General features: G+C 44.3%; 1 protein-coding gene across 13 annotated transcripts in view; it reads right to left on the bottom strand.

The window, feature by feature from the left end:
- Positions 1-23,757, bottom strand: part of CACNA1G (calcium voltage-gated channel subunit alpha1 G) — a 148,418-nt gene that overhangs the window by 9,052 nt on the left and 115,609 nt on the right. For 6 of the 13 annotated variants that reach the window (XM_058038608.1, XM_058038616.1, XM_058038617.1 and 3 more), the window contains 11 exons: positions 23,107-23,157; positions 17,250-17,401; positions 14,784-14,893; positions 13,593-13,726; positions 12,344-12,414; positions 11,984-12,062; positions 11,784-11,905; positions 11,181-11,525; positions 8,813-8,953; positions 5,145-5,279; positions 1,960-2,149 (listed from right to left, as the gene is read on the bottom strand). In XM_058038608.1, coding sequence (XP_057894591.1) covers positions 1,960-2,149; positions 5,145-5,279; positions 8,813-8,953; positions 11,181-11,525; positions 11,784-11,905; positions 11,984-12,062; positions 12,344-12,414; positions 13,593-13,726; positions 14,784-14,893; positions 17,250-17,401; positions 23,107-23,157 — 1,530 coding nt within the window. Of the gene's footprint in view, positions 1-1,959; positions 2,150-5,144; positions 5,280-8,812; positions 8,954-11,180; positions 11,526-11,783; positions 11,906-11,983; positions 12,063-12,343; positions 12,415-13,592; positions 13,727-14,783; positions 14,894-17,249; positions 17,402-23,106; positions 23,158-23,757 lie in introns of those variants that run through there. The other 7 variants (XM_058038610.1, XM_058038612.1, XM_058038615.1 and 4 more) reach the window with 4 other exon arrangements.

Here is a 23,757-nt window from a genome sequence, read left to right as displayed (position 1 = left end):
GGAAACACATACTCTCCAACCTCTTCCTGACCCTTCATGGTTGCTGGCTACTACTTCTAAAAGGTTTGAAACTCTGTGTGCTCCCCTCACACACAGGCTCAATGTTTTTCAAAACAATTCATTTAATCTGGACTGCATCCCAGAGAATCTCATTTGTCCTGGAATCTTTCCCAGAGCAACAGCCCCATTACCAAGGAGTATTCAAACAAATGCCTCCTGCAAGTGCCAGTGTTTCTGACAATAAAACCTTCTCAGCTTGAAATATTGTGGCTTGGTTGTGGTGATTTATTAGAGATGCCTGGCACCTTTTGCTGTCTTCACTGCACTCTATAATATTACAGACTGTAAACAGGTGGCGGTGACTTCCCCCACCCTCAAAAGCAGTGACATTGTAGATGGAAGAGGACAGTGATATGTCAGAATGTGGGGACCTTACACACCTCCCAGCACTATGGCCTGCTGAAGGTGATTGGAATTTCACCAGTAGGAGAAAAACACAAAAGGTTTAATTTCCTTTTGTGGTTATAAGACATCAGCTTTACCTCTCCAAAGTATTTCTGGTACACCTCAGTGGAACAGTTGTTCCTGTGGATTTACAAGGATGCAATGCCTGTCTCCAGAAAGCCAGGGCTGTCAGACAGGGCTATTCAGTTTCTCCAAACTGAAACTGGGAAGTGAAATTTTGAAAAAGAAGGGACTCATAAATTACCCAGTCCCTTGCTGATGTAATTTTTGTTCAAGACACTGCAAATACATCCCAATTAAAGGTCAACAATGAAGCACTGGAAATTCCCTCTGCAGCAAACATGATTCTTTCATATGGCCAGTAATCTCTTGACTGTTACAACGACCTGTAAAGTCTAGCTCAGCTGAAGGTAATGGGAGATTTGCTATTGCTTTCAATGGGATTTTAGCTGCACCATTAGCATTATGTGCAAACAGGTTCTTCAAAACACCACTCTTGACCTTGAAAATTGTGTATTGTGGCAGAGATGTCTCAGAACACCAGATTCATCTTCCTTCCTTGTGCTCACATATTTTTTTTTGCTCCTGTTCAACAGTAGCTATTCATCCAAATTCTTATTACTATGCAAATTTCAACATCTTATTTCTAATCTGTTCAAATCTCCTACCATTCTGAACATTGCTGAAATTATGTTTTGCTTAGAGGCTTTCAAATGGCAATGCTCGTAAAAACTTCACTGTCTTATTGGTGACAAATTTCTAAAATGATGGCATGTACAGACAAATTAAAGGTGGCTCCATTCACTTCCCAGCCCCAGGTAACCCCTGGCAGGCAGAAGAACTGGGGGCACAGAGAGAAGTTCTGGGAGGCAGCAGCAAGCATGGGGACAGAGGTGCAGGCAGGGAGAGCCCTCCCTGTACCTAAGAATATCTCTGAATTTAGCTCCAAGTTGTATATCCCAACCATGCACACTGGGAAGAACAATTCCACGCTCTCTCATTTTCCCATTCATATCACACCAACATGTCTCTCAATTCAGCACATTTATGTCCATTTTACAGGCATTTAGAGACACCTTCTTCCCGTTTTTCACAGATGTTCCCAGACAGAGCTTCTGAATAGGTACTGCTGCAAAAAACAGACAGCGGGAAATATTTCTCTACTGGGATTTCTCCTCTGGGGCCTGGTGGGACAGATGGAGCCCAGGCTGTAGGGACTGTAACCTTAGGGAACCAGGCAGAAGACAATCAGTGTTGAGCCAGGCCAATGTCACATTGCCAAAAAATTCTGAGGGAAGGAGTTATCTTAGACGGGGCATTGTAAATTGTGGAGGGTCTTTGCGAGCTGTGGAGACTTTTGACCGCCATTCCACAGGTCTAAACACACGACTGGAAACCAGTGGCAATTTCCTCCTTCCTGCTGAAGAGCGTGGGAAGCCACAGCTCTTGCCCCACTGGAGAATCCTGCTCTTGTGGCGGGCGAGGGAGGTGTACCTGACTGGGACTTGTGGTGTGCTGGCTTCCTGGTGCCCAGCGAGGCCGGGCCGGGGCTGGAGTAGGGCGGCTGGAACATGTAGCTGTCGTTGGGCAGGGAGTGCGTGCGTCCCACCGAGGGCTTCCTCACGCTCAGCAGGTCCTTGCTGGGCGACAGCGTCAGCGCGGCGTCCCTGGAGCCGAGAGCGGCCTGAGGGGAACGAAAACGTGAGGGAAGGCAGGCGTGGAAGGGTGGGAAAGAGGGGAAAGTACCCAGAAACGCGAGTGACAGCCATTGCAACCAGGATGGCACGATGGGCATGCACGGGGGGCACAAATGGAGCTATGAGGGAGCCGTCCCCCTTTGTCGGGGTTGTCAATAAACTCTCACACAATGGACCACAGAAACAGGAAGCCACAACGTAGGAATAAACCATGACTATTTCAGAGATATGCAAAGAAGGCATCATGCCTCAAGGTCAGCAAAGGTCACATGCTTGGCAGAACTCTGACCCTCTCTCAGTGCCCTCCTCAGCAAGACAGGCTTTTGCAAAGGTGAGTAGTTTCCTCTTTTAACAATAAAAGAAAGAAAAACAAACAAAAGAACCCCTCCAAATGCAAAAACTAGTTTATAAAAATATTTTCTGTTCTGGCTCACAGCACAATTTTATTGGATTTTCTTCTCACATAATGAATAGCTAAACCTATTTTATTGAAAAGGATATCGAAACCTACTGCTTCAGGGTGAAAGCCATTCTCTAATTAGAAGGGATCTGATGCAAGCAAGGGTTATTGTATATATTTTGATTGTGGACTTTTTACAGCCAAAGAAACTCTTGGAATGGGCAGCCCCAGAGGCAATATTGAGTAGATTCAGCTCTGATTTAATAAGAAAATATCTCTATCCCACAAATGTTCTTGGGTGTTACTGTCATGGAGAGTATTAGCAAAAATGGAAGCAAAGTCATCTTCCCGGTGTATTTCTAATGAAACAAGTATTTAATTGTTAAAATGTCTCAAGTGAAAAACACAGGAATAAGTTTGTGCCATTGGAGTCTAGTACAGTATTTGGCTGATCATTTTTGGAAAACTTTAGATCTTATTTTCTGAAAAAATTTCCCTTCACTCAGTGCATTACAGGTTTTCTGGAATCAACACAGATTTTTTTGATCCCAATTTTATCCTTCAGTCATAAAAACAAAATTTCATTATGGCATTTATTTGCACAAGAAACGGGATGAGATTAAAAGGAACTTGCAAAAAGAATAAAGGAGATCACTGTTTCAAATTTAATGAACAAAACAGGTCTGCACTGCCACACAGCATTTGTTTCAGTCCTTGGGAAACTGCTGATTTGGATAGAGCTTGGACACAGACTAGATAAGGGAGACTGCAATCTCCTGATACAGCTTGGGGAAGGAGAGCAAAACCTGTGCTGGTAAAGCTGAGAGTTTGGATTTGGGAACCCCTCTGTCCCTCCCCGCCTTCCCCTCCTACCCACTTCATGCTGTTCTGCTGTCACACCACTGAGTTACAGCAGAAAAGGTGACCTGAAACCTGAGATCTCAAACTCGGACTCATTTGAATCTGAACATGAGAACTTGGATTTGAGATCCCATCCAAATACAACCTTCAGTGAACCGTTAGGTTCATCTAGATCCAATATGGGTTATTTCCTCTTTTGGATGATCTTGGGGCAAATTTCATGAGTGAAATTCATGAAAACCATTGAAAATGGCTGCAAAATGATCTTCCCAGGTCAGGCTACAGAGCAGTGGGAGCACATGACTTTTGGTTCAGTGGTACTTTTGAAAAACATGTTGTTTTGGCTTGACTGAAAATAAAATCCAAGTTTTCCTTGAACCAAAAAAACCCCCAAAACCCCCCAAAAAAAACAGACCAAAAAACAAACCCAAAAACAATACAAAACCAAAAAACCAAGCCAACCAACCAAACAAACAAAAAAAACCCAATCCAAATATTTTTCAACTAAAGCCACATCTAAATGAAGTGTAAAAATATTCCATTTAGAAGATATTTCAATGAAAGCTTGCAGTTTTTCAGTGGTTTGGGTGACTGTTGTGACCAAAAACTTTTTGGTATGGATAAAAATTCACAAAACCCTTTGTTCAACACAGTTTTGCCTTTTTTTGGAGAGGGGAGCAAAAACATCTTTCCTGACTGTACCTTTGAGACTTTGTAGTGCTGTCAAACAAGGTTGTCTAATCTGATTCAAAACTAGGAGGGTTTCTCCTCTGTTCAACTCTCCACACTAATTTTGAAACAAAAAGCCTCATACAAGAAATAAAATGGAGTCCACAAAATCTTTTGCACAGGATGCCATGAAGCATGATGGGAAATATTGTCACGGTTTAAGAAATTTTTCTCAAATAAGTGCTAATTAGGATGACAGTCAACTAATATGGCAGAAAATTTATGAACAACACAAACATCCAAAGGTACATGAACAACAACAAAGAAAACAAGAATGATCTAAAATTTTGAGAAAGGAGTTATGTCTGCTGTACAGCAGAAAAAAAACACTTGACTGTTACACAGCTAAAAATGTCTAATGTTTCAAAGAGGAGATGGTGAAGGCAGGGTTCAAAATACTGGTTATGTCAGTCAAAAAAACACTGAATAGTCAATTTTAAAAATTTTCTTTCAGCATAGTGGCTGCTAGAAACAATTTGCGAAACAAGTATCATCTTGGAGAGATCCCCGTTTGATATTTGTAAAAGAAACGGTCTGGCACCAATCATGCAAAAAGCCTTGTGGTGCCTGTGCTCATAATGACAAAAATCCACTCCAAATCCAAGTGTTGGGGCTGACCCTTCAGCAGAGGACACGGGTCATTAGCTCATCACTGATTTGTTTCAGATGGGGAGGAAATTTCAACCTTGCTGCTTTCCAAAGCCTCTTTATTTTTACTACTTATTTTACTTATAGAAAACACATTGTTTGTACATAAGACACCAAAAGAAAAATTGAAATAACCACTCACTCCTTGCGAGGAGCCAAGATTGTGGACAAGAGTGACAAACGAAGGACCTAATGGCATTAAAGACAACATCCTGTTCAGGGAAGAGGTTGGTGCTATTTGGGAAGGGGCTGGAACTGGAAATGCCATTAGGCAGGTGCAGAGAGATGGGAGCAGTATTTCGAACCCTGTAAACATCAGACTACACAGTGACCAGTGTATGTACATTGCTTTCCAGAGCATTAAGTAAGTGTGTGTTAATGTCATCAGGAAAAGAGTCATCCGTCAGAGCTAAGGACCAGGACTTTTCAGAGAGAATATCTGACGTCAGAGACAGAGCCTCCATCTCAGCTAGAGGGATCTAAAGGGAGAAATGATTAAACATAAGAAACATAAGGACACAAATCTTTTGGAAAAGAAAATTAAACAAAGAAAAAAAAAAGTATCATAATCTAAATACTTCTAGACACCAAAGCAATATCCCTGCAGTGGGAGAGCTACATCATGCACATTGTTACCAGGGACAGAACATTAAAGAAATTAAATATAATGAAGAAATTAAAAAAGGAGTGGGACATTCATACTTTAGTGCTTACCAAGGATCCAGGAGAGGGTTTAAAACCATACACTAATGCTAGCATTGTATTTTGTGGTTCTTCTGTCCACACAAATAAGCACAAGTAACACTGCTCTCATAATAGAGAGATTAATCCTCTTGGCTGTGATCAAATACAAGGGGTTTCAAGATCTGATTTCTCTGAAGTTGTTTCCCCAAGATCTGATTTCTCCGAAGTTGTTTCCCCCAATAACCACCCTGGTTTCTAAGATAAACTTGTTGAGTCTCCAAAGACTCCCCAACAACAAAGCCATATTTTTGGGTGGGGTAGCCAGGGAGGCTGCAGGGACCACTTCCCCCTGCCACTCCCCCTTCCCCCCAAGAGGCAGGTGGGACCACAATTCACTTCCTCACAGATAAAAGGGCACAGGGAGAAACTTAAAACTTCATTTTGGTCAGCAAACACCTTTCTGGTGCTTTCAGCTCATTTTGGCTGGCTATAAGCCAGTGACACCAGTGGCACCAATAACTGACCTTCTAAAACAGCCAAATGCTTTTTTCAGCCCCCAAATGCCCCTCAGACCTGGTCCCAGCTGTCTCCTCTGGCCCTGAGAAATCCTGACTTGGGAATCGGCTCTACACAGCCACGCTCTCGCTTTCACGTGTCTTGCGCACATGGATCCCCACTGAAGACATTCAAACAATCTATGAATGGCCTTATCAAATCATTGATGAAGCTCTCTCCCTAGACACAGAACTCTTTTTATAAGAAATGTGAAAATGTCACTTCAGATTTTGGAGGAAAAAGAGGGGGAAAACAGGACAAGCGGCATCTCCCCCAGAGCAGCAGTTCTGCTGCCAGGCACTGTAAGAGGGATGTCACAGACATCTTTTCTGAAAAATCCTTTCTTTAGGATTTTTCTCCCTTCTGAGAAGCTGTGGCCTCAGTAACAAACTGTAAACAATGGTTATCTGCTGCTGTGGAATGCAACAGGTGGATCCATGATTGGTCTCCTGTGGATGTTTGGATTTACTGACCACTCACGGCAGAGCTGTTCTCGCTTTCTGCCGGGACACAGACCTTTGTTATTCATTCCTTTTCTATTCTTAGCTTCTGAGAACTTTTCTCTCTATTCTTTTTAGTATAGTTATAATGTAAGATATATCATAACATGATAAATCAAGCCTTCTGAACATGAGGTCATCATTCTCGCCTCTCTCTTCATCCTGCAACCCTTGCAAGCCCTGTAACAGAGGGGGTGTCTGCTCTGCAGCAGGCTCAGTTCTCCCCAGATCCCCTCCCTGGACACAGTGCTTATGACACCAGGAATGGCATTTCACCAGGTAACCTCCAAACCCAGCTCATGCTCGCAGGGGCTGCCTGCTCTAGCTAAGTCCCAGGTGCTTCCTTTTCATTTCTCACTGTGCATTTTTTTTGCCATCTTCTGTGCTTGAAAAGTCTCTCAGCAGCAATAAATCTTCCAAGAGAAAACAGAGAGGCCCAGATCTCTTGCATCGAAGTTGTCAAAGGACTGGGTTTTCTCACTCTTAGAAATGGCAGCCGCAGGATGGAACAAACCCAGCGATGAGTGAGCCTGGAGAGGCTCAAAATTCAGCTGAGATAAGTAAGAGGGACAGACTCCTCTCATCTGACCTCAGCTCTGATATCTCTTCTAGCACACTTATCTGCTGGCAAGGGATAAGAGAGATGATGTGGAGCCCCTGATTTAATATGAGGCTCCCCTAAAAGGCATCACCGTGAAGGCTGCCAGCCTTAGGACAGGAATCCCTAAGAGGGACCCACCAACCAGAGCCAGGAAAAAGCAGTCCAGCAGCATGGTGGACTCCAGCAGCTCCTGCCTGCTGGAACTGCCCTGCTGGGAGCTGCTATTAATCAGGTTGCTTTCAGCAAGTCCCAGCGCTGCTCTAAATTCCTGAGTTGCCTGAGAACATGACAAATGGTGTGAACAGAAAAGCCAAAATGTAAACAAAACATCACCCCACTTCAGCCTTCCTAAATCCAAAACTGAGTTTGAAGCTGTCAAAACATTTTGTTGGAAACACCTAACTGATTTAGACCAGTTTTAATTATAGACGGGGGGGTGGGGAATGCTTAAATTTTAAAAGAAAAAGCCATTGCAAACTGGAATGCTGTATTTTTTCACTACAGAAATGTCAGAACAAACCCATTTTTTTTGCTGCAGCAGCACTTTCTGATGAAAAATGTTGTGACAAAACATTTTCAACCAGCTCTCACTGAGTTTCCTACTGACCCTCTGTCTTCCCTGCCAAAGCTACGATCTCTATTCCTCTGGCAATTATTAGAGACAACCACTTCCTATAGCTTAATAGACCCTGGGATGCAATATGGAGCAATCAGAGGGAGACATGTTATCCTGCTATATAAAGATCTGCAGTAGGATTTCATTTTACCTAAGCTTGTTCCTTTCCTCTAATGAACCATCAAAAGTTGGGTAATTTAGAGTGTCAGTGAGCTCATAAACAAGCACACTGATTTAACATGAAGACTTCTGCTATTTTTAGACGACGTTGAGGGGGGAGAGGGGGGAACAGATCAAGAAATATGGAATTTGCTCAATTCCAACTGCAGCAAAAAATAGGTGTGCTTGAATTGCTATCATGGTCACTGCTGTCTTTTAGGGAAAATATTTGCTCTAAAGAACAATGCACTTTAAAAAGTAGGTATTTTATTCTAGGAAATAAGTGGACTAATTTTAAACAAGCACTGTCTGCTTGAGAAAGCACTGGAGCACACAGTTACTTCTGTGCATCATTAAGGGCTGCCACCCCTCCCAGATTCACTGGATCAGAGATGAGCATCTAGTTTACAGTGACCCATTTGCAAGAAGACTGTTTAGGAAAACCTTTCAAAACTGGATTTTCATGAAGTACAAGTAGGCACAGAACACAGAGATCGTTTGATGAACCCCACAACTCAGGCTCTGCTCTGAGAAAACCTCACACTGCAGACATTCCCTGACATTGCTGTGGAGCCCTGCTTAGGAGCAGGAAGCCAAATAGAAGAACCACACTGAAGGATGGAGATGGAATTTTGCACGTTTCCCCTCTAATACCCATGAACTGTAAATCCCAATGAAAAAATTCTTACTGTGTTGAAAGGGGAAAGGGAAAGTCCGAGCATGTTCTCTTCCTCTTGCATTGATAGACAACATCATCTACTCCCGCAGAAAAAGCCAAAGTGACTTATGCTTCCCAATCCCTGTGACTGCATTACATAAAGAACTTTAACTTGCTATTAAAGGTCTCAGTCAAATTAAGTTTGGATGGAGACTTTGCAGGAAATTAGGAATATTAACCTGGTTCTCAGAGTTGTAATATTCGGGAGCTGGGAGGGCATAATGATGGCACACAGAGCCTGACAGGTTGTCCATCAGCTTCAGCTCTCCTTCCAGAGATTCCTGGATCAGCAGTGATATGGTATCAAACAAGTGCCTTTCCTAGGAAGGGTGGTGTATAGCATGCAGAGAGAGAGAGAGCAAGCCAAAAAGAGAGGAGGAAAAAGGCAAGGGATGGAGACAGAAAGAAAAAAAGGACAGCATATCAAACCCAATGAACAAAATGAGGGGGAAAAAAAAGAAGGGGGGGAAAAAAGGTGGAAACATTCAAGGAGAACAGCAGTAACAGGAACAATGGGACAGGAGAAAAGGAGAGAGAACAGTGCAGTAATATCACGGTGAGCAGAGACAGCTTTCCCAGACATTACAAGAGATGAGGCAGCTGCCCCAAGACCATGGCTGCTCCCACCCGGGGCCCTTCTTGGAGACAATCTCCCTCTCATCAAACATGGCCAGTCATTTCTGGGGGCTGAGCAGCATTTTTCCATTGGTGCTGTCAACTTCAACAGGACACTACGTGCTGCAAGACTTCTACACACATGGTCCATGCCTTTTGAGCTGCAGGACCTAATACTTGACACCATATCCAGAAGGCACAGAAATGAAAATAACCTGACTGAAGAGAAGCTGAGTGTCCTGTCCATGGAAGCTGCAACTGAGCAGGATGGACACAGGTCACTAATTCATGTGCCAGACATGGGCTGAGGTGCCCCCAGCACTCTGGCCAATGTTAAACCAGCTGGCCACAGCACTGGGGTTGTACAGAGCAGGGACTGGCTTTTTCAGGCAGCAGGGCAGTGATTTCAGGGTGCACCTTCCATGTGGGGAATGCCCAACGCATACAATGAGATGAGGACCAGCGCTACAGTCAAACAGCACACAGCGCAAAAACCCCGGCAAAGAGGCAAGCAAAAGAGCATGCTGTCATTGCAGGGCTGTGTCCTGGGAGTTGTATTCCTCTGCTAGCAAGCTCAAGCATCAGATTTGTCCTGAAGATTTTGGTTGGGAAAATAAATAGTCAGAATAAGATCTTCGGAGGTTTTTGAGGCTTCTGTTTGAGGGAAAGAGCAAGAATCACACTCCGAAGGTTATTACTGGAATAAACCCCTTCCCAGGCCGCCTTCAGAGAGGGCAGGTTTAACAAACTGCAGAGTGAGGGTATCATTCAGACTGATTTGTCTCACAATTTAGCAATTTCTCTTTTTTGCCAGTTTCAGTGCTGGTGCAGGACAACAGGGCTGAGGACAGTTTGCCAGAACTCTGCTCAACACACACAGCACCAGTTGGGATGCGTTGTTTCTTCCTAGAGGATTCCCCATAGGGCCCTGAAGTCCTTTTTCCTAAGCCAAAGAGCAGCTTTGGACTCTATCTCAGACATCAGAGATTCTAATGGCACCAGAAATTTCCAGTAGCTTAGGAACTGAAACAAAGATTAAGCGGGGATTTACTCTCTTTCACCCTTGGACTAAAAATCATAAATTAGTTTTTCATGCATTAGAATATGCATTAGTCTACCCCAGGCTGCGGCCAAGATATGCTGTTGTGAAATCATGATGTAATAAAAGTTAATGAGGTCTGCAGAGAGTTTAACCCAATCTGCAATCAGCTAGGACTAAAAAAAAGGCTGGACTGTATTTCCTGAGTAATTTCAGCTCAGTGACCTCCCAGATAACTTGTCTGGGGCTTGATCTCACCTCTCATTCCTCAAACTGAGTCTTCATCCAAAAACTGTGCTTTAGGGAGACGTGGTGCAGCTTGTAGTAGCTCCCACATTACACCTATGTTGCTGCTAGTGGGAGTTCTGCCACCAGCTCTGGTGAGCTCAGGTTTGAGTCTCCTCTGGATTATTCCACTGTTAAGAAAATCTTTTCTTACAAGCCTGACTGTGGGGATGGATATTAAATTGAGGTTACATAAAACAAATTTAATACTGAAGCAAAGATTAGCAAGTTTTATTCCTCTTTTATGTTGGGGCTCATGGTCTGTATTAGAAAAGCAAACACATTACGCTCATGATTTTGCTATCACAAAGGACCAGTCAAAACTCTGAATTAGAGTAAATTTGGAGCTAGCTCTGAACTCTGTAGCTTGAGCTGACCTCCAGGGTAAATTGCAAAACTCTTTTCCTCCAAACAGATGCATCAAGGTGGACTGGAGACTGCCTGTTGTCTGTTCCCTGCAGCATTGGCTCCCAAACCACAAAAGCGTCAGCAGCAGACAGCGGGGAATACAAGCCCAGAACATCTGGTACACGCCTCTTCCACTACCAACTCATGCAAGTCTTCCCCAACAAAAATGCAGGTCAAGCACTCCTCACAGAGAATCTCACCGTATGATAAGCGAGTGAGAGCTGAGAATCCATCTTGATTTGCATGGGATTGGTAAATCCGCTGGGGTTCTCTGGTCTCTCTCCACTGGTGGTGCCTGTCCACGCAAAGATGTTGGAGGGGCTGTGCTGGCCAGTGCTGATGGTCTTCATCTCCATCTCCAGTTCTGCTTCAAGCTCTGCCTCCTCCTTTGCCTCCTTGTTGCTCTCCTCCAAGTGCTTCATGAGCACCGCAATCACCACATTCACCAGGACAAACTGGGCTGTCAGCACAAAGGAGACGAAGTAGATGGGGGAAATGACGGTGTTGTAACAGGTGGACTCCTGGTCACAGTCACGCAGTGTGTCCTGGAAACAGGGGGGGAATGATCACACAATCAGCCGGGCTGGATAAGACCTTGGAGATCCTCAAGTCCAACCTGTCACCTCACACCAACTTATCAAACTAAACAATGACACTAAAAGATGGAGGGATGTGAAGAGATTGCAGCATGAACCACAGTGTGTTCTGCAATGGGTTGTCCTTTCATGAAGAAAACTGAGAAGATTTGGCAAATTTCACATCTAGAACAGCAATACACTTGCTGACAAACACTTAACACTTACCTTCATTATCCCATTCCAGTTGTCTCCTGTGGATACTCGGAATAGGGTCAGGAAGGCCATCCCAAAGTTCCTGAATGTGGCATGCCGTCCCAGCCCCTCGCAGGGGTGTGTGTCATCACACTCTGTAAGAGCAAGCACAGCTGTGAGACCCTCCACTCCAACACCATTCCCACCCCTCCCACTGGCACAGGAAAACTCACCAAGGTCTCCAAACAGCTCCACTCCAAGAGCTGCAAATATGAAAAACAACAACATGAAGAGAAGGCCCAGATTTCCCACCTGAAAAGAGAAAAAGAAATGGGGGGAAAAAACACAAAAAAAAGAGAACATTCATTGATGTTTTTTTTGTTGTTCCAGACCTGTTTCTTGCTGTATTCTTTATTCCAAAACTTAAATTGCTTCAGGGCAAAAATGACCTCAATGTGGGGACTGAATCTCAGTGCTTCGGGAGGGAAATGTGATTCTCTAATGACAGTAAAGATAAAATTATTAGCATTCCTCTGCAATAGGAAATGAGCTGTGGGCCAGAAGAGCTCTGGTTTGATATGGCAGTAGGTTACCTGTGGCAGCGCTTGCATCACGGTGTCCAGAAGGGCCCTCATCCCCACAGCCATCTTCAGCAACTTCAGCACTGTGGAAAACACATTTGCAGTATGGTAATGGCAGCATTAGCACAGAGGCACAAACTCAGTCCCTCTCCCAGGAGCCACAGATTATAGGAAGAGAAACATGAAATCTTGTCAAGTGTTCTCCATTAGCTGCTACAGTCCTTGGCCTTTTTACATCATTCGTTGTTGCCTGGATACTATCAAAATCCCATGAATAGCAGCATCACCTACTCTGAGACTTGGAGAAAGCGTTATCACTCTGCCTGGCTCTTCCTTCCCCACTTTATCTGTGTTGGACTCCTCTCCTTCCTCTGGTAATCATGAGCAGTTCCTTTCCCAGCCCTGGGGCTACTTTCCCACTTCCATAGGCTACCCACTTTCGTACATGATTCACTGAGGAATGATTTACACATCTCTTCCAGAAGGCTGCATTTCCAATTGGAAGCTGCATGTATTTTTAATTCTGAAAGGGATCCAATGCACAGAAAACCCACTTTTCACCCCTCTTGAGACAGCAGCATTTAATTTCTCCTCCAGCTCCTTCTCTGCTTAGATGAGGGCTGTAATCAAAACAATCCTTCCTCAGAGCACAATACCCTTCAGGAGGGCCTGGAAGTACTTCATTAAGGGCCTGAGCACTCACATTTTACATCTTCAACATTTGGCCCTGACACCTCCCTGTTTTGAAAAATCACCTTCTTCAATCCCTGAAGAAGCTGGCTCCCTGACTTGGGAACACGTCTGAAGGGACAGATGGGTACAGTGTGACAAGGCATGCTTTGTCACCAAGCGGTGTGATGTAAAGCCTCATGGGAATTTAAAATTATTAGATGCTCATCTTTTAAAGCCAATGTACTCAAACTTGTATTCTCTAATCCCCGTTAGAGATGACTTTGATTTGACTGGAGCAATTTTCCCAGGTACATCTCTGGGAGTTACTGCCACAGCTACTTCTCCTTAATTTCTAAGCTCTCAGGCTTCAAGATCTCTTAAGGCAGAAACACATGGTCAGTTGGCTCAGCTTTTTGGCTCCTTGCAAGTATTTTTCCCCATTGTTCTTTCATTTGTTTACAGCCTGTGATGCCAGAAATATGCACATCATGATGGGGATGTGCCCCAGGACTCTTTCTCAATGTTTAACTCTCTCCTGGTGCCAACCACATACCTCAAGCACAAGTAAATTCTGCTTTATCCCTCTCACCTCGAGCGATTCTGAGAACCCTCATGATCCGGATAATCGTGGGGTTAATTGGTAGTGAAGCATTCACCTCGATCTCTTCCAAAGTGATGCCCATGATAGACAGTAGCACAATTGCCAGATCTAATTGGTTCCATCTGGAGACAACAAAAAGTGAAGTTTAACATCTACTAAGAAGCTGGCAATGGGAGGCAACCTGTTTCACACAAATTCCAGTAATTTCAATGGTTTGAGAACTCAAATGAATCTGCAGTATTTTTCTGAGGGTATTATATAAAAGCAGTGATGTTATGAAATCATTATAACTAATACATCTCATTAGAAAACCAGCCAATTCCAAAGATATCCTCGACTGAGGGGAAAGAGGAACAAAAGCTGGGAAGTTTTTTACGCAGAGACTCCAAACCTCAGGAGAGGCATTGTATTGTCTGTCTAGCCACTTCTAGACATGACATTTGTGGACCTCGATGTGAGATCTGCCCCAGAGAGAACAGGATCCCATGTCCAGTCCTTAGAAAAAAAGTTGCGTTGGTGAAAGAAAGGCCCCAAGGATTCGTGCCAGTCTGGAGAAAGTGTTAATTCCAGCATGGACACACAAAATGTGGGGACAGGGATGGAACCATCCACTGGTTGCTGAAGGGCTCATGTGAAGGCCTGCTTAGTACCCTGGTTTTGGTATTAACATTGAAGAAGACAAAAATGGGAGAAAGATCCACCAAGGACATAAGATTTGTGTTTGTGAAGTAAGCCAGTGAAAATCTAAATAAAGACTACAATGTCATTTATTGCTTCTCATCTGCATTAAAAATAGGTCCTTTCTTTCTTTCTTTCATGTTCACTCAGGTATAGATTCTTCCTCTTACATAAATTTTGTCTCTTCAGCAGGTTCACTTGATTATATGGACATGCAACTGGCATGAGAAGAGAACTGGCTGCTTGGTGGAGATCTGTCCCTCCTTCATCTGCTCCCAAGGGCCAAAATGGTGCAATCTCACTCCTTGGCCTGCACAACCCATCCTCCAGCTTACATCCCATGTCTCTTCCTACCCAGCCCTCAACCAGTCACTCCAAAAAGCCTTCATACGTGTCAGACTCACAGTATGGGCCAGAGCATGGGAATTCAGGACATGGAATGTGGGCAGCTCTCCCCAGAGCCTGCTGCTCACCTCACGATCACAATGGATCTTTTGTTACCTGTCTTGGAAGAAGCGGCGAAATCCAAAGGCAATAAGCTTGAAAACAGATTCCATGACAAAGATAACGGTGAAGATGTAATTGCAAATCTTCAGGGCTTCATCAAGAACCTGGGATGTGGACACAGGACTGGGGTTAGATGTTAGTTCTGCAGAGGTGCTTTGCTGCCTCCAAACCCGACTCTTGTGTCATCAGTTAGCCATTACAGTCAAAAGCCTTCAAACACGGGCTCTCTCTGATGAAAAATGTCCTAGGGAAAAGTCCCAGGGATTCATGGAGTACACTCGCTGCCTGGTGACAGAATCTCAGGAGGGGCTGACAGAGGCCCAAGGCACAACTCACTCCCCCAGCAGCAGCACAGCCCCAGCTGGGATCGCTGGGGTGCGCAGAAAGAGCTGCTGCATTTGCTGCTCTCAGCAGCACAAGACCTCTTGTGCTTTTGTCAGAGAGCTGAATTTCATCCCACTTGTCCATTTGTGCAAGTGCTGGCCAAATGGCTCCTTGGTGGCAGCCTGGCATTACTTCTCACCTTGAGCTTTTGGCAAGGAGCGCAACAGAGGGATGACATGCCAGGGGAAGCAAGTGCCTTGCATTTTCCTCTGCCCCCCTTCTTTCTGCAAGAAGTCAGTCTGGTGTTTAATCCAAGTGCATCCTGGCTGGGACAACTCTTGCACAGTCAGGCATTAAGCTACATCAGAAGTGATTTCATCCCCAAAAGCCTCACTCATGAAGGAACACTGTGGTAGCAGCATCCTTCACAGCCTCTTAAGTATTGTGCATTGAATTTCTCCCTGCTGGCAAACAGAATGGTAATAACAATGTCCAGGGCAGTATTAGGGAACAGGGGAGATGTGCTCACAGACCAAATCCAACATTTACCTATCCCTGAGTGGGAGAAATCATAGCAGAAGGAGTTTAAGTCATGTACTCTGCCTTTGTGCTACAGTTTAGCTTCCAGCATCCATGGACAAAAATCACCTCATGTGACCAAGAAGCACCAGCCCAGCTGCCAAAGGAAGCTGTGGCTCTGAGCAAGCCTCCCTGCCACACTGCAGGGCACTTGGGCTCTGCAGCAAATGAGCACATTTAGCTGGCAGAAGCAGATTTTTCTCAGCAGCTCTTTACTCAAGCCACCTCTCTGCACACTGCAGCATTTCGTCCTCTCCAGGAGCTGCAGCATCTCCATCTGGGGTCTCATCCCCAGGCCATCCTGCTATATCCAAAAACCAACCCCTTTCAGCACCAAGAAATCACTAGTTTGGATATAAATCTCTTTGGTACATTTGGCCTTCAAATATCTTCAGGATCCCAGCCATCCATCATCCAGACTAAAGAGATTTCCATACCCCAGTTCAGCAGGACTCAAGCATGTGCATGACTCTGACCATGCTGTCATCCCAGCATAACCCAAGCTTGGACTTACTAGCCAGATGCTGCATACCAGAGGCTTAGACACAAAATGTTATTTTTCTAAAGAAAAAGAAAAACAAAAGCCTGCCCAACACTTCTATAATACAAGGGAAAATGTAGCTGCAAAGCAACTGTGGTAAGACACGTGCCCCAGAATGACTCCAGCCCAGACCCCTTTGCCAACAACCTGCTTCATCATCTAATAACTGAACCATGCAATGAGCCTTCCAGAGTATTTAAAGGTGACCTGCACAGAAAAAATAAATTGGGCTAGCTGCCTTTAACTTTTGGCTTATGATAGATTGGAGAATATTTCCCCCTGCCCCCGTCATTTGCATATTTTAATTGTTTGGGGTTTTTTTTTATATTAAGTATTGACATCCTGTCTAATTTTAAAGAATGTTTCCTCCTATTGTGTGTTATATTTATTCATTCTGAATGTCGCTAATAAAATTAAGTACAAGTTATGTGGCAAAGGCAGCTATTTCCCTTTCATTCTTATGCAGAAAAGACTTGACATCTCAGGACAGGCTGTTTTTATTTTCGCAGTATGACAAAGACCCAGGAATTAAGCACACTAACATATTAAAATGCATTTTAAAGACCAGCATGGAATCCAATTCGTGTGAAAACCAGGGACACTGGGGATTTAGAAGAAACTTTCAAAAAACCCCATTTCCCAAATTCTTCTATTATTTTTCCTTTTTCTCTCTTCTCTTTTTTTTTTGCGGGGTCGGGGGGGGGGGTGGTGGCGGGGGGAGAGGGTGGGTGTAAAACCTGAGTGAAATGGAAGATATCAACGGCGATCAATCTAGCAAAAGCAAGCAAACCCACTCCCAGTCCCATTTTCAAAGTGGCCAGTTTGCACTGAACTAGAAGGGAGAGGCACAGCGGGATCCTTGTACCAAAAGCCCTGGATGGAGCTGGGGGCTGGCCGTAGGATGGCTGCACTCCCCTGGCAAAGGCGGGCGTCTCTGACAGCACAGCTGGCCCTAACCCTGCCCAGCAGCACAGCCCAGCACAGCTCTGCCCGTCCCCCCCGGGCTGCCCCAGCACCTTGGGCTGCTGGTAGTGCTCCATGGCCATGGTGATGACGTTGAGGCCGATGACGCCGGTGATGAACAGGTCCAGGTAGTGGCTGGTGCACATCTGGTGGATCAGGAGGCGGAAACGGGAGTAATCCGAGTAGTAGGGCTTACACTGAGCTTCTGCAGCGGGGAGGAGAGCGAGAGGCAAATCAAGGGATTTCTCTGCATCTTTCTCAACTCAATGCACCCTCACTCTCCAGCTCCAGAGATGATAAATTCTAGACCAATCACAGCAAAATACTGTCTTTTTTATTTCCTTTTTTCCTTGCCGGCATGTTACCGTTTTTAATACGCAGCAGGGCTCTCGTCATCTTATATCCATTAAATATTTTAATGGGACATGCTCTATACTCAGCCTTGTATCAGGGATCAGGGATGAGGGGAGCTGAGACTAGTGTGCTGCTAAAAAAAATTTTTCTCTGTAGGGAAATTTAAGTTAAATTTAAATTAAAATAACAATTTTTGTTTCTGTTGATCTTTAAAGTCCCCAAAGCATTAGAAAACCCAATTAATGGTCATTTGCTAGGGACAGATTTTACTAACAATTGCCTAAAAACACAGGCCATTGAGTATGTGGTGGTCTTTGAAAGAGAAAGAGTGCAAACATATGATGTTCTTTGCAATAAACTGTATAGACAACAGAATTCAACACCTTGGCTGTCAGAAAAATGGTCCATCAAAATACCAAGGAAAACTGATCAATGAGCCTTAGTGATCAGAAAATAACGATTTAGACAAGATTATCAAAACGCAGATTGCACTGTCCAACTGCATCCCATGTTTGGCTGCCTCAGGGACGACACATGGACTTTAGACCCCAAATGTTCCTAGAGATAAACTCATTTACTCACCTAATATCTAATGAGGAAATGCCAAGGCTGAGTATATAATTCAGTACAATTTTCAAGGAGGCATTATAATGCAGATTGATGTGGAAAGGGCTGTCTTGAAAATGTCAGAGTATAATATTACTCTCATAATTAGATGATCAACTGGTTATGAAAATTATTGAGCTGTAAGAATTGCACAGTTGATATTTAGTGTTCCAGAGCAAATCTACAGTGCTCCAGAGCAAATGTACAGTTCGATAGTCCAAGAAAAAAACTTTGGCAAAAATGATGGCAGGAAGCACAGGTTTGGGTTGCCCTAGGGGAATACTAATTTTAGAAGATTGTATTTTGCCTGGAAATAGAGCTCACTTTGTCAATAGCCAATGACAATTCAATCAAATCCATAGGTTTAAAGGTTTCACGCGCTCCCTGCCTCATAGGAGGATCCTGAAAAATAAGTTTTGGTTTTTTTTCTGTAGAGACAGACCTTTCCCTATCAGCCCAGGGACCAAAGGGAAAAAACACTCAGCAGTTTTATTCTGTAGGGGTTTGGAAGGCCCAAAATTCTGTTTCAGTGTCATCAAATGAAAGGCAGTATTAATATTCACTTTCTGATCTGCAGTGGGCTTTAGGTGATCTGCACCTAAGTGCGAAAGCACAGTATTGATGAAAAGGTCTATGAAATTAATTTTCATGCTGAATCTATTGAGTGCTTATGAAAAAAAGCAGACTAGTAGCTGCTGACTCACTCATAAGACTTTGTCAGATATCTCAGAATCTGCATAAATCTCCATAAAGTCAAGATATCTCGATCACATTATGCTAAATTATGACTAGCAAATTAACTAAAATGTTTGAATACAATTAGGTTAGGAATAGGACCTATTTTTATGAACCAACTTATCATCTCAGAAAGAAACACCATTGTAATTGGATCACTTACTTTTTCTACATTTATGTATAATTCACATTCAAAAAGAAAAATGTCAACGTTTCTACCTTTTCCTGCAATGGATTTGCTTATGAATAATGACACTGGAATTTAATTTTTTTCTCAGTTTTGACTGACAGATAATTCCAAATCCTACAGAATAGCACCAATGCTGTTAGAACAGAGAGAGGATTTAGAGAGAGCTTGTAAATGTTCCCTGTGCAGGGCTCCTGCACCTGGATTAGCCAGTGCATGACCTTATAAGCAGGGTTGCTAATTGTTGAGATATCTGCAAAGGCTTTTCCCCTTTCCACCACATCTCCTGTTCACCTTGCCCAGCACCCAGCCAACCCTCTCTAGATGCTGCTCTCACAGATGCCCTTGCAGCCTTGGAAAGTTCCCAGTGATAAATGTCCCATCCTTCTCCATTAACTTTGCTAAGAGGAGATTTGGCAACCCATGCTTGCAAGTTATGTCACCACTGGCTACCCCAGTGTCCCCATGTCAGCCATGCATCTCGGTGCCACACACAGGCTAACATGCTGCCTGAGGGCTAGGGATAAATCCCCACTGTGTCTAGGTAAGCAGGGAACTTCCTGAACAGATAAATCAGTTTTTACCATTGTGAAAATACCATTTCTTTAACTTGACCCTGCAGAGTTCTGCAGAGAATTTGGGAGAGATCTGGTATAATTCCCCCTCTGCGAAGCCCCTGCCTCCTATGACACAGTGCCATTTGTAATTATTGCAATAAAGAGCTTAACAATACCAACATCTTGGGAAATACAGACATCTGTTAAACTCCAGGTGGTGAACTTCACAACTAACACAAGACCACATTACTGTACCGTTACAATACACTGTGTCAAGAACAACAAGAGCTCTGGGTTAGTCTTGGTTATTACTGGAAAGGTTAATGTGGCTTCCAGGCACATATGGCATTAAAGAAAGGCAGAGAGCAAACCAAAAAAGAGGAAATGGCAGAATGAGAAAATATGAGGAAATACAGCAAAAGCCCACTACGAGATACCAGGCTGGTAAACAAGGTGTAAATCAAGCTGCTTCACCAGGGCTGGGGGCCAAGGCAGAGGGAGAAGCGGGCCAAGTCTGGAGATGATTCCACAGGATAGACTTGGCTCAGACAGTGGGTCCTGAGAGATTTCCTCCTAACCCAGGCAGGAAGGGGATGCTGCAGCCAGCTGGGAGGTGTCTGAGCAAGTGATGGTGGTCCTGACTGTGCTGGCATGGGAAGCAGCGCCTGCAGTGGAGGGCACTTGGCTTCAGCTCATCCCTTCTATGGGCTCTCAACTTAGGTTGCATCCCAAGCTTCAGTACTCAACTCTTGGCATCAAGCTCTAGGATTATTATTGATCCCCTTGACATGGTCTGGGAACTCACCACTGTTCCCTCCTGTTTGGCTGGAAAGGAAATGACCATTGCTGTTGCAGGATAAATATTTCCCGTTCCTAACCCCTGTCTAACTTTTCCCAGGCCAGGTGCCCTTGGGATTCAGAGATCTCAGACTGGGTTTGGGGCACCAAACCCTGCACTCCATTTTTTGATGGCGGTGGGATGTCACCTGTGAAACATCACCACCAGTGCCCAGCAGAGCAGCACTGGGGCACCCCTGTTTTTGTGGGACAGTGCCACTCCCAGAATCTCCAGGGCTCGGCAGGGAGTGGGACTGGGGCCGCTTTCTTCCCATTAAATGCATTTTTGGGGGGGAATCAAGCTGAGCATGCAGCTCCAAAATAACTCCAAGGAGCATCTGCCTCCTAATATAGCCCTGTCAAGAGAGAAATTGCCACTTTCCCTGAGGTGACTTCGAGCTGGAGGTGCGTGGGCACGGGAAATTGGAATTCACAAGAGTGGGACAATTCCATTACTGTCTCCTTCAGCTTCTTCCTTCTCCTATAATAAGGGAATTAACTGCTTTGCAGGTTTGAGTATCTGGAGGACAGTGGCAAACCAGTGAGCAACTGAGCCCATGACGCAGCTGGATTTACAAAATGTATCAAGAATATTATTAGGTTAAAAAGTAGTTTGCACTGAAGGAACTTGTTTTATTTAAACACAGAGTTTTACTTGGCTTTTATTGTACTGAATGGATTTATTAAAAAAAAAAAAGTGAAATGGAAAATGATAAATTATTTCCACTGCGAAGATTCCAGTTGTGATAGAATGTAGACTTAGAGAAAAAATAAAGGAAAAAATAAAATTATAAAATATTTCACTAAGCACCAGGCAGCAGCACACACGCACACACACAATATCATCTTGTCTTCACAGAAAGAGAAAAGACGCCCTCTGAAAGTGCCAAGATGTGGGCAAGCTTTGGGTCAGAACTCCAGATTCCTCACTGAACCAGAGGAAGTTCATCTACTGCACCTGGGGACTCATTCCCTAAATCCCCAACAGTCAGGTTCAGAAATAAAACCCTTCTATTTCTCATGTTGGTGCCTGCAGAGCAGCATGGCACATTCACTGCCACTGGATCCAAAGAAAAGACAGCAAAAGGAAACACACAGCACAGATCTGACAATTGTACACATCTTAAGGGCAAATGTTAAGAGATTTTCTGAGCCTGCAAGGAATAATGGAGGGGTTTGGAATGAGTTCAGTGTCTTAAAAATAACATAAGACAGTCTTGATGCAACTCTGTAGGACCAGAAGAGGAGTCACAATCAAGCAAAAAGAAGAAAAGTAACCAGATCACCAAACCCAGTGAGAGCCCCTCCCTCACGCTGCCCCCATTTCACAGGAGAGGCCAAGAGGCCCAGCAAGAGCAGCAAGAAAGACATCAAAGAAATATAAACATCAGGAATGGCAATGGGAAGGAGATTCAGGATTTATTAAAGCATGTTGTGATAACTTCCAACAAGGCCTTAGAAATACAAGGTAGAATCTCTGTCTGCTTGAGTTATCTCTGCAGCGAAAGCCAATTTTTATTTAATCAAAACTCCCTGCAATCTAAGAGAGATGGATGGAGCCCTGCACCCATCTCTCACAGGCTGCCAGCAGTGGCAGCCTGTGCACAGGTGAGAGTTTTAATGGCACAATTTTTGTAGCGTATTATTTTTGTCGAAAATTACAGCTATATTTGTTTTTATGTTGGTGCCTCTTTAAATATTCCGGCTAATATTCTTAAGTTATGAATTAAACAAAATGCTTTCCAGATCAAAGCTTCTCCTAAAAGTAAAAAGAGCAAGGGATGGATTTGCAGCCCTGAGCATCATCCTGAGAAGGGGGCTGGGAAAGGGAAGGGTGAGCGAGCTGTGGGTCAAAAAGGACAGCTCAGACCCCATTAGTGTTGAGCCCAGCTGCTCCATCTCCACCAGTACCTGAAAAGGCTTTGAGGTGGTATCTTTATTTTTTTTAATTTAAAAAATGCTTCATGGATTGAGCAACTCTTAATCAATGCACAGAATTTACACACTGGGCAGCACAATGACTAAATCCTGTGTCCACAGCAGGGGTTGGTGTGGGGTTGAGTTCCCTGTTGAAGCACTGAAGCTTTGCCCTATACTGAATTTTACCCTGCTGAAAAAAAACCACTCCCGGGAGTACAGTGTTTGTAGAGCAATAAGCAAGGGCTGAAGAAATAATGAAATATCTTCCCTAAGCTTTCCAAAGACACACACCTGAAAATCATTCAGACTCCTAAGCTGGTTGTTGGAAAGCTAAAGTCAACAGCAGAGGACCCATTTTCACAGTCCAGTCATTATTCTCTTCAGAAAAAAAAAAAAAAAGAGCTAAAAGAACCAAAAAATAAAAATTAAAAAAAAAGGCCATGAAAAGTCTGACACTGTCTTAATGAAAACCAGAGGGAAAAAAAAAAATACCGAACAACGTAAGATGATCGAGGAGTAAATTAAGGGTTTGCAAGTGTCAGTGCTGAGGCAGGCCTGCAGACCTGCGGCTCAGGATGAGATGCGTGTGCCATGAAGGAAGCAAACGAGCTTTGCACACACACACGGTTTAGTGGGACGCCTCAGCCGCGGTGGCAACCGTTAGTGACACAGCACTGCCATTCAGAGGGACGCGACGTGCCAGCTGCCCAGTACCTTGCACTGCGCTGGCTGAGCTCTCCATTAATGCATCATCCAGCATTAGATCTAAAAGAACGAAATGGCATTAATCACCCAGCAGGACACACAGCAAGACTCCCCAGCCCCTGTGCAGGTTCCTTTGGCTCTCTGTTGCCTCTGCCAGGAGCGTTTCCTTGTGGGATCCTTGTGCCTCGTGCAGGGTGGGCTCAGGTACATGTGAAAAAGAAAGAGCTCTTGTGCTCCTCCCTCTTGTGAGAGCCCAAGACATCCCCAAGAACCCCCTCAGTCGATGCTGAAGACACTGCTGAAGGACCATCTGGGACTCTTCCTGCTGGGACAGCAATACTGCTCACAGTGACCACTCCTGCACCTGCCCACATCTCAGATCTCACGCGCTTCCCCAGTTTTTAGACACCCGATTGGATAAATGTATTGGAAGAAGTCTACAACCAAAAATGGCCGTGCCACCAGTCAGATGTCAATGTCTGTCTGTATTTGGCAACCCTAGGCTGGTTTGGGCATCTGGGGTCACTCAGGAAGCCCAGCTGAAAGGAACCCCCATGCAGTTGCTGGCACAATTCCAGCCCTAGTCATGGTTTCGTCTGCAAGTTCCCACTGTGCAGAACAAAGTTAAGCAATGACATCTGTTGCCTCTGAGGGGAAAGC

This window comes from Melospiza georgiana, chromosome 21 (genome assembly GCF_028018845.1).
Source record: "Melospiza georgiana isolate bMelGeo1 chromosome 21, bMelGeo1.pri, whole genome shotgun sequence".
Classification (NCBI taxonomy): Eukaryota; Metazoa; Chordata; class Aves; order Passeriformes; family Passerellidae; genus Melospiza; species Melospiza georgiana.
The sequence above is the reverse complement of the archived record's forward strand: the minus strand, read 5'-3'. Positions and strand labels throughout refer to the sequence as shown.